Source organism: Seriola lalandi, unplaced genomic scaffold (assembly GCF_002814215.2).
Source record: "Seriola lalandi dorsalis isolate HSWRI2012SDOR001 ecotype SW California unplaced genomic scaffold, Sedor1 jcf7180002054126, whole genome shotgun sequence".
In the NCBI taxonomy this organism is placed as follows: domain Eukaryota; kingdom Metazoa; phylum Chordata; class Actinopteri; order Carangiformes; family Carangidae; genus Seriola; species Seriola lalandi.
In genome coordinates this window covers 163,731-174,811 of record NW_019524679.1, presented here as the reverse complement: position 1 = coordinate 174,811, position 11,081 = coordinate 163,731, and the positions used below count along the sequence as shown (strand labels likewise).

Here is an 11,081-nt window from a genome sequence, read left to right as displayed (position 1 = left end):
TGCACTACAGGAGGAAGCAACCTGCTTGACATCACCATGAGGACTCTGCTGCTGGCCTCTGCTCTCTTTGCAGGACTATTTGGCTCTTTAGCTGCTGCCCCTTTCCCTGTTCCTGTTCCTTACCATGCCTTCTGCAGAACACTGTGGTGAGTTACGATTGCTGATTTGGAATCAGAGTCTGTCATTTTGTGTATCAATAGAGGATGTTTTGTTTCACATTTAAAGCTTGAATGTGTCCAAACTGTGTTACTTCTCCTCTCTTCTAGGCTCTTTGCAAGACCTTGTACTGAAATCAGCACCACAATGCTGCAACAGATTCAATCATTAAACCCACTGCTTGGCTGTGACGAATGTCAGTATATGGTAAGAACCACCCATTGTTCATGTAAATGGTGTTTTAGATGGGTCGAATTCCAATAAAGGATAACAAATAACCAATAACAAAAAAATTCACACAAAAAAATGATTTACCAATGTCTAAAGTCAATGTAAAAAATCATATACGTAGTGTAACGATGAGTTGTTTTCTCTTCTAGCTTGTGTCAGCCACGCCTCGAGCTATCAAAGCCAACCACACTTCCCTTGATGGCCTTCAGGCTGAGAGCATAACCTTCACCTTCAGTCCCACCGTACTGGCCGGTGGCTGCCGTGTGTCTGTAAGTATTAATGAAATTTTTAACTGACTTCTGTTAATCAAGGACAAAAAAAATGGAAGTAGTTACCTGACACACTGGCAAGATATGGGTTAATAGAATAGTGACTATAGCTTTAAATACATATTGATTAAAAATTCTAAATTATTGCTGAGCCGTAAATGTGTTGGAAACCATTAAGTAATTTGTACCACTGCATAAATTATCAGTATAAATTGGTGCTTTCTTACTCACCAGGCACAGTCCACTTCTCTTGGATTCACCAGCCTTCTTGATGATGGCCTCAATTACTGCAACCTCTACAACCTCCTGTCAGGTGGGTCGACAAGACCAGATTGTGTCATCTTTTACATACGAAACTATTTCAAATAATCACATTGCTCACATTATTTGTTGCAGTGTTCCTGCTTTGTTTGCTCGAATGATTAAATTCTAATTCTAAAATCTAAACTCTAATCTCCATGTTTTATTCCTAGTGAGTGGACTCAACAGATCACCAGGCTTCATGGAGACGATCAATGAATGGGCTTGCCTGGGCTATGGACTCGCCACCTGTAAAGCCTAACAAGAATCAATGTTGAGATAACTTGACCATCATTATTTTGGTACATTTGATTTAAAAGAAAAGTTCTTGTCCCTTAGACCTGGCTGTTTCTGATAATTTAGTGTGATAGAGAGAAATATCAATAAAAAAGTTGCAATTCTATTATGCTCTCTATGTGTATGTGTGCTTTTTCATCCTTCAACTGAGCATGAAAAGGGAACCATCCCATGCTTTCATTTCACATAACTTCCTCCTCTTCTTTATCAAATTTCCAAAGCTGGATAAGAATATTGATGTTTGTTACGTGTTAAGATATCTGGAAAATATAGTATTTAGAATTTATCTTAAGGAGTAAACCCTTCTCAATCCATGAAGAAACACTTAATCCTTCTCTTGATCTGAAAAAAATCTACATATTGAGATACATGGTTTTGTTCAAACAGCGATTATATGCCCAAACATGATGTTTGTTATGAAAAGCCCGTGATGAGCACAGGGTTCAGATCAGAGAGGTCTGTTTCTCCCTGTCAAACCACCCCTGGATTCTCTGTCATTGCCCTTATGAGCACTGAAGTCCCCGGGTATAACTTCTGGCACCCTCTCCAGCACCCTACCTCAAGACTACATATTGCCCTAGCCTCTACATGACATTCAAAGGAAATATCAACCAAAACAGCCAAATAATATCCAGAGCTTTAAGCATCTTATGGTGTATCTCATCCACCTCTGGTAGTGAAAACCTAGCTCCTGTTACCATAAACTGTATATAAAGATGGACGTAGCCCCACTGACATCATCCATAGATCTCAGAAGAGAAGTTTTGAAGCTCACAGTGGGTTGCTGTGCTGTCACCATCTTGGCAGTGTCTGACTCCGCTTGCTTGCTCCGGTCACCAACCTCACCGTCACCAGCGCTCGCTCTCTCTCGCGCCACCACTCACACCTTACCAACAGAGCTATAAATGTAATGTAAGTAGTAGTTTAATTTAGTAAAGTAAGGTGAGTCTTACAATTCCTTATGACAATTAAATATTTTCCACCATGCCAGTAATCCAGTTAATCTGAACCTAACGTTGATACACAGCTCCTTATGGAAAACAGTGATTACAGCCTAAATTATCACCATTCTAAGTAACTACAGACCAAACTCATATTTTCACTGCATGTAAATCATACACCATTGAATATAGAAACCACTCAATGAAACAGATTGAGAAATATAAATGTTATGGAGCTTTTTATCCAGAAAAACTGCAGGTCCTCCGTTTACCTGCGCTTGTTTACAGTCTTGCTCTGAACAATATGGCGGCGACGTTGAAATACAATCCAGTGTCCAATAAGGTGTCTAGGTGTATATGGCTATGTGTATGAAGGTTTAATAAGTGTGGAGAAGATACACCCCCGTTAGCACATCTGGAAATCTAGAAGTCTCCCTTGATGGCTAACCGAAGGCTAATTCATTTGCTGGCTAATTGGCTAGTCCATCAGTTAAGCTAACAAGCCAGGTGAGTGCAGACACTGATACCTGCTAATTAGTGCTAACTTATAAACAAAATAATGCCAGAATGTCACTCCCCTCAATACACAGGAGCACAGACCTCCTCACGTTCTGTCAATTAACTGCACAACAAGCAATATTATTTGTCCGATATATGCATGAAAAAGCAAAAGCCACCAACACGAAACAAACACAAATACGGCTCAGTGACCCGAATGAGCTATGTTGACACATAGCAGACACTGAGCAGCTAGACAACTGTGACAGCACCCACCTGTCACTTAAAGCAGCCATGCCCTCAATTATGTGTAACTAAAAACCTTAATAAAACTCAAACTGGTGAGTTGTATAAAAATTCACCTCCGCAGAGTTTTCATGAAGGGGGAAATTAACTATAAACGCCAAAACTGTTTTTTGTACCAGGCTATAAACATGTTTATTTCTGTTGTAAAGTTGGAATTTTAACATGGGAGTCTCTAGGGATTGACTCGCTTTTGAAGCCCGCCTCAAGTGGCCATTTGAGGAACTGCAGTTTTTTGCACATCTGTGTTGGCTTCATTTTTCAGCCCGGTAGGTTGCCACTTGAATGTAACTGGCATCAGAGTTTAGTGTTAATGCATCTGTTTGAAGGGCCAGTCGTCTTTTTAACTTAAATGTGCTCATTCAGTGCTCATGTGGACTAGTGAGAAAGATTAAAGAGAAGAGGGCCAAACATTTATTGAAGGGTTGGTTCACCCAATTTTTTTTTGGGGGGGGCTTTTGTGCCTTTATTGGACAGGATAGTAGAGAGAGACAGGAAATGGGGAGGCAGAGAGAGGGGGAATGACATGCAGCAAAGGGCATCCAATGCGGGACTCGAACTGGGGCCAACTGCAGCGAGGACTGTAGCCTCTACACATGGGGCGCCTGCTTAGACCACTACGCCACACGACGCCCCCACCCAACTTTAAAAAGATAAATAGATATAACAAACACTTACCTATAGTACTATCAAGCCAAGTAGACACTGTGGTTAAATCTGCCAAGCTTTTCATATATAGTTTTCTCTATATATATTTTAATTTTGTAATTAGGGTCAGCTGTCCCTTAATTAATCAGAGAAGTTTGCTCCACCTATCTCCAACCTGTTCTGAAACCCTGATGGTGAACTGAGTTTTTGTTTGCTGATTATATTAATTATAGTTGTGGTGAATGTCTACCCATTTTAAAATGGGAATCCTTTCAAAGTATAGTAAGAGCAATCAGAATGAGACCACCAAGTCAGACAATCACCACAAGACTCACAAGTCATAACCTTAACCAAATCAATTTCAAGCGTCATTACTGACCCTCATGACAAGCCTGATATTTTATATAAATGGGATTGTAGGGAATCAGCAACCAGCCCATTCTCAACAGTAACACTGCACTATAGGAGAAGGAAACCCACTTCACTGTGACCATGAGGACTCTGCTGCTGGCCTCTGCTCTTTTTGCAGGACTGATTGGCTCTTTAGCTGCAGTCCCTGTCCCACCTGGTCCTGCTCCTTACAGTGCCTTCTGCAGAACAGTATGGTATGCTTGATTTTCATTTTGTGCCTCTGTATTTGAATTTGAGTTCAAAAGAGTTTTTTATTGTCAGGAAAGCTAATTATTGTCTCAACTAAAAGCTTGAAATTGTTAATATTTAATAGTTCAGTGTGTCCTAACTGTGTTACTTCGCTTTTCCTCTAGGCTCTTTGCAAAACCTTGTACTGAAGTCAGCACCACAATAGTGCAGCAGATTCAAGAGTTCAGCCCTCTGATTGGCTGTGACGAATGTCAGTATATGGTAAGAATCACTCATTGAACTCCAATAAATGATAACCGTTTAAAAAAATCCACAAAACATTATTTACTAATCTCTAACATTAATGTCAAAAGACATATGTAGTGTAACAATATGTTGTTTTCTCTTCTAGCTTGTGTCAGCCACCCCTCTATCCATCAAAGCCAACCACACGACTATTGAAGGCCTTCAGGCTGAAAACATAACCCTGTCTCTCAGTAACACCAAAACAACTGGTGGCTGCCGTGTGGCTGTAAGTATCGATTACACTCAATTTTTAACTGACTTCTATTAATCAAGGAAAAAAATGGAAATAGGTACCTGACACACTGGCAGGATATAGGTTAATAAAATGATAGCTATAGCTTTAAAGACATACTTATTAACTTCATATATTTTGATTGATTTTTATTTTGTTTTAAGTACAGCAAACAAAGAGGACCTAAACTGGTGAATGCTTGCTCATGATCTAGCTGATCAGAATTATCACTTATTTACAAATGTATTGGAAATTATTAAGTCATTCATAACAGTGCATAAATCATACAGTAGTACAGTGTGTGAGTTTATTGAATTTCCTACTCACCAGGCACAGTCCACTTCTCTTGGATTCACCAGCCTTCTTGATGGTGGCCTCAATTACTGCAACCTCTACAACCTCCTGTCAGGTGGGTCAACAAGACCAGATTGTGTCATTTTTTACATACAAAACTATTTTAAATAATCACATTGCTCACATTATTTGTTGCAGTGTTTCTTCTTTGTTTACTTAAATGATACAATTCAGTGCAATCCCTGTTTATATATAGACAAAGGAATATGAGAAATGAATGTGGAATGACCTAATTTCCATCCATGTTTTGTTTTTAGCGAGTGGACTCAGCTCAGCACCAGGCTTCATGGAGATAACCAGTGAATGGGCTTGCCTGGGCTATGGACTCTCCACCTGCAAAGCCTAACAAGCTTCAATGCTGAAATTCATTAACCAAAAAAGGCATGATTTTGGTAGGCTTCATTTAAAACCCTAGTTTTTTCCTTAGTCCTGGCTGTGTCTGGTAGTTGTTATGGTAATATGTAACTGTAGACTAAGACATGCTGCATATATCACTGCCTATAGATTAAGTAAATAACAATAAAGAATTGCAATTGTATTATGATCTCTGTGTGTTTGTATGTGTGCTCTTTCATCCTGCATCCGAACATAGAAAGGGAGCCATCCCTTGAAGAAGAATCCAGTTTTAGATAACTTATAACTTATTTTTCCCATGCTTTCACTTCCCGTAACTTCTTCCTCCTCTTTGCCAAATTTCCAAATAGCATATATATGTTATAGTAATGTAATGTTGGAGGTCAAAATATGAATAAACAGCTTTTTCCTGCGTTAATGGTGGCAAAAAATTACTGTTACACAGTGTAAAAATCAACATCATTAGATACTTGGTTTCTTTGGAAAGCAACGCTATGCAGTCCATGATGAGCACAGGGTTCAGGTCAGACAGGCTGCTCCTTCCCATCACCCCCTAGCATAAGCATGGAATCCCCTTGCAGCACCCTCAAACACTCAAAGAAGTCCAGATACTCTGAACTGCCGTTTGGTACACAAGCACAAACAGCTGTCAGAGACTGCCTTCCTGTGTGATGTAATTGCATAGAGGTGATGATGTGGTTATCTGGAGAACACTCCAGCACACATCTGTGAAGAGTGTCAGTCATCCAGGTCATGGTTATCCAAGAAAAATTTGATTTGATGGCAACTGGACTGGGTTGTAGATACTTGAATATGTTTCATCTCTAATCCAAGAGGCTTCTTGAGTTCTGACTGAAGGAGTGTTTCCCACCAATGGTGCTAGGATGGTAGCTATGTGTTTGGCAGTGTTATAGGGATGATGCTGCTGAGGGGGGCTCCTTCTTTGTGAATCTTGGGCTGGCTTCTCCAGGATACAGGCAATGATATTGTCCATTGTCAATGGTTTTCATCCTTCTTGAGCTTCTGTAAACTTTCAATTGGCTTCTTATATCCACTATGATATGTGTTGGTATTTGGCTGGGCTGGGCCAGGTCCCATGGTCTCGCTAACAGATGCTCAGTATGGATCTATCACATACAACATACATTTTATTTATTTATCTATTCTTCACCATAAAATCCATTCCATGCTATAATTATCAGTTTAATTATCTATAGTTATCAGTTTGTTGTCAATGACAACTTTCTTTCTCTCAACAACGTCCAGATCAATGACCTCCAAAAAAATGATGATTTCAAAATTAATTACGTTGTGTTATTTAAACGTACATACAGTAAAATGCCCACCTTTTTATGTAACATAATAAAATAAAATATTAAATTTAACAAGTACATTTCTTGTTCAGATTTTTCTTAATGGTAAATATTTACTTTTCATAGACTTTCTTTTATACTCTGTTAAATTCACAAAGATAATCAAAAAAGTATGACTAGTAGTTCTTCAAAAGAAGAGATTGCTTAGAACCAGAATTAATTAATGAAATAAATAAATAAATAAAGTGGTAAAATTCCGTTCAATATAATAGTAGAGTAATAGTCACCCCCCAGGGCCACTCCTTTTCAAGCTCACAGTGACCATATAAATTACAAATTGGGTGTGTGAAATCACTTCATTGTTCACTGACATGGTAAAGAGCCTGATGGTCATTCACAAAACAGGTGACTATTGCGTACTGTGCTGAGTTACATATGTGGATCTTTGAAATCAGAGACTCTGGAAGCCACATCTGAGAGAGATCAGTGTTTATCCATTTAATCATTTCCCAACAAATGATTGGTGGAACAAAAAAAGGTATAGAAAATATGTTTTGATGTAATTTTGATTAACTGAGGATTTAACTTAAAGAATTTTAAAATTGGATTTTAAAAGACAGCACTGACTTCTAGATAGATAGATAGATACTTTATTTATCCCATAGAGGAAATTCATATGTTCATTAGCTCATTGTTGATAATGATAATAATAATAATAATAATAATAATAATAATAATAACAACAACAGTTAATCATAAATAAACAATAATATTTAGATTAGTGAACATCCTTTGACTGAGTTGTTGTATAGCCTGATGGCAGTGGGAATAAAGGATCTCCTGGACCTCTTTGTTCTGCAGCGCAGTTAGATGAGATGTTTGCTGCAGCTGTAGCTGCTTCTCTGTCCTGCCAGAATGTTGTGGAGAGGATGGTTGGTATTGTCCAAGATGGCCTCCATCTTACATTGCATGCGTCTCTCCACAACAGTTCTGAGAGAGTCCAAACTCCTGCCAAGCACAGACACAGCCTTTTTTACCTGCTTGTCCAGTCTCCTTGTGTTCATGTCGGACATGCTGCTGCCCCAGCAGACTGCAGCATAAAAAAGTATACTGGCCAACACTGACTGATAAAACGTGCAGCATTTCACTGCAGACGTCAAAGGACCTGAGCCTCTAATCATTCTCGTTCCATCGATATTACTTACAAAAGAAACCTTCAATTAGTACATTAAAACTCCACAGTAACAAAAATTAGATGTCATCAAAGACTGGATATGCATCCCTTGGGAACAAAAATAAAAGTGTACACTAGAAGTGGTTTGTGTTTTTACCTTAAAATTTTACTTTTAAATGAGAAGTATGTGTTAGCTTGAGCTGTCATGGTGTAGTCTTTAAAGGTGGGGGTCAAACTATACATTGGAGGACGGGCCGTGACTTACTGACCTGAATGATTGACCTCTAACCATGTAATGGTTTCCACAAGACCACCAAATCCTACGTTTTGTCAAGTTGGCCTCAAGAATCATTACTGGCCCTCATGACAAGCCTGTTATTTTGTATAAATTGACCTGCAAGAGAGACACTCAGCCAAACACCAGCCCACTCTCACCAGTGACACTGCACTACAGGAGGAAGCAACCTGCTTGACATCACCATGAGGACTCTGCTGCTGGCCTCTGCTCTCTTTGCAGGACTATTTGGCTCTTTAGCTGCTGCCCCTTTCCCTGTTCCTGGTCCTTACCATGCCTTCTGCAGAACACTGTGGTGAGTTACGATTGCTGATCTGGATTCAGAGTCTGTCATTCTGTGTATCAATAGAGGATGTTTTGTTTCACATTTAAAGCTTGAATGTGTCCAAACTGTGTTACTTCTCTTCTCTTCTAGGCTCTTTGCAAGACCTTGTACTGAACTCAGCACCACAATGCTGCAACAGATTCAATCATTAAACCCACTGATTGGCTGTGACGAATGTCAGTATATGGTAAGAACCACCCATTGTTCATGTAAATGGTGTTTTAGATGGGTCAAATTCCAATAAAGGATAACAAATAACCAATAACAAAAAAATTCACACAAAAAAATGATTTACCAATGTCTAAAGTCAATGTAAAAAATCATATATGTAGTGTAACGATGAGTTGTTTTCTCTTCTAGCTTGTGTCAGCCACGCCTCGAGCTATCAAAGCCAACCACACTTCCCTTGATGGCCTTCAGGCTGAAAATATAACCTTCACCTTCGGTCCCACCGTACTGGCCGGTGGCTGCCGTGTGTCTGTAAGTATTAATGAAACTTTTAATTGACTTCTGTTAATAAAGGACAAAATTAGAAATAGTTACTAGTTACCTGACACACTGGCAAGATATGGGTTAATAGAATAGTGACTATAGCTTTAAATACATATTGATTAAAAATTCTGAATTATTTCTGAGCTGTAAACGTGTTGGAAACCATTAAGTCATTTGTACCACTGCATAAATTATCAGTATAAATTGGTGCTTTCTTACTCACCAGGCACAGTCCACTTCTCTTGGATTCACCAGCCTTCTTGATGATGGCCTCAATTACTGCAACCTCTACAACCTCCTGTCAGGTGGGTCGACAAGACCAGATTGTGTCATCTTTTACATACGAAACTATTTCAAATAATCACATTGCTCACATTATTTGTTGCAGTGTTCCTGCTTCGTTTGCTCGAATGATCAATATCTAATTCTAAAATCTAAACTCTAATCTCCATGTTTTATTCCTAGTGAGTGGACTCAACAGATCACCAGGCTTCATGGAGATGACCAATGAATGGGCTTGCCTGGGCTATGGACTCGCCACCTGTAAAGCCTAACAAGAATCATTGTTGAGATAACTTGACCATGATTATTTTGGTACATTTGATTTAAAAGAAAAGTTCTTGTCCCTTAGACCTGGCTGTTTCTGTTAGTTTAGTGTGATAGAGAGAAATATCAATAAAAAAAGTTGCAATTCTATTATGCTCTCTATGTGTATGTGTGCTTTTTCATCCTGCAACTGAGCATGAAAAGGGAACCATCCCATGCTTTCATTTTACATAACTTCCTCCTCTTCTTTATCAACTTTCCAAAGCTGGATAGGAATATTGATGTTTGTTACATGTTAACAGATATGGAAAATATAGTATTTAGAATTTATCTTAAGCAGTAAACCCTTCTCAATCCATGAAGAAACACTTAATCCTTCTCTTGATCTGAAAAAAAATCTACATATTGAGATACATGGTTTTGTTCAAACAGCGATTATATGCCCAAACATGGTGTTTGTTATGAAGAGCCCATGATGAGCACAGGGTTCAGATCAGAGAGGTCTGTTTCTCCCAGTCAAACCACCCCTGGATTCTCTGTCATTGCCCTTATGAGCACTGAAGTCCCCGGGTATAACTTCTGGCACCCTCTCCAGCACCCTACCTCAAGACTACATATTGCCCTAGCCTCTACATGACATTCAAAGGAAATATCAACCAAAACAGCCAAATAATATCCAGAGCTTTAAGCATTTTATGGTGTATCTCATCCACCTCTGGTAGTGAAAACCTAGCTCCTGTTACCATAAACTGTATATAAAGATGGACGTAGCCCCACTGACATCATCCATTGATCTCTGAATAGAAGTTTTGAAGCTCAGAGTGGGTTGCTGTGCTGTCACCATCTTGGCAGTGTCTGACTCTGCTTGTATATGCCCATAGACATATATACATAGACGCTGTATTTGTCGCTTCAGCTCATTGCTGTAATATGTCAACGTTGTTGCCATATTGGTCCGAGAAAGACTGCCCTGCAAACAAACAGGAATAAACGGAGGAGCTGCTGTTTTTCTGGGTAAACAACTTTATTATGTTAATATTCCTTACCCGATTTCAATGAGTCATTTTTATATTCAAGGGTTTATGATCTACGTGCAGTAAAAATAAAAGTTTGGTCCCTTGTTAATTAGAATCATGATAGTTTAGGCTGTAATCACTGCTTTCCATAAGGAGCTGCGTATCAACATTAGGTTTACATTAAGTGAATAAGGCAACGTGGTGGAAAATAATCACCATGAGGACTCTTATGCTCCTTAACTGCTGTCCCTGTTCCTCCCACTCCAGCTCCTTACCATGCCTTCTGCAAAACACTGGTGAGTTACAATTGCTGATCTGGATTCAGAGTCTGTCATTTTGTGTATCAATAGAAGATGTTTTGTTTCCCATTTAAAGCTTGAATGTGTCCAAACTGTGTTACTTCTCTTCTAGGCTCTTCGCAAGACCTTGTACTGAAATCAGCACCACAATGC

At 39.1% G+C, this 11,081-nt stretch overlaps 3 protein-coding genes across 3 annotated transcripts; all 3 read left to right on the top strand.

Annotated features, from left to right (window-relative positions):
• Positions 1-1,359, top strand: LOC147819295 (uncharacterized). The gene is made up of 5 exons (XM_087173219.1): positions 1-146; positions 267-363; positions 537-656; positions 891-969; positions 1,130-1,359. Exons 1-5 carry the CDS (start codon positions 37-39, stop codon positions 1,216-1,218), a joined length of 495 nt encoding a protein of 164 aa, XP_087029345.1. The 5' UTR covers positions 1-36; the 3' UTR covers positions 1,219-1,359.
• A 2,724-nt stretch (positions 1,360-4,083) lies between these two features.
• Positions 4,084-5,652, top strand: LOC147819294 (uncharacterized). The gene is made up of 5 exons (XM_087173217.1): positions 4,084-4,248; positions 4,408-4,504; positions 4,635-4,754; positions 5,091-5,169; positions 5,372-5,652. The coding sequence occupies exons 1-5, from the start codon at positions 4,136-4,138 to the stop codon at positions 5,458-5,460; spliced, it is 498 nt and encodes a 165-aa protein (XP_087029343.1). The 5' UTR covers positions 4,084-4,135; the 3' UTR covers positions 5,461-5,652.
• A 2,746-nt stretch (positions 5,653-8,398) lies between these two features.
• On the top strand, positions 8,399-9,763 carry LOC147819293 (uncharacterized). Its single transcript, XM_087173216.1, has 5 exons — positions 8,399-8,545; positions 8,666-8,762; positions 8,936-9,055; positions 9,294-9,372; positions 9,533-9,763. The coding sequence occupies exons 1-5, from the start codon at positions 8,436-8,438 to the stop codon at positions 9,619-9,621; spliced, it is 495 nt and encodes a 164-aa protein (XP_087029342.1). The 5' UTR covers positions 8,399-8,435; the 3' UTR covers positions 9,622-9,763.
• The last annotated feature ends 1,318 nt before the right edge of the window (positions 9,764-11,081 follow it).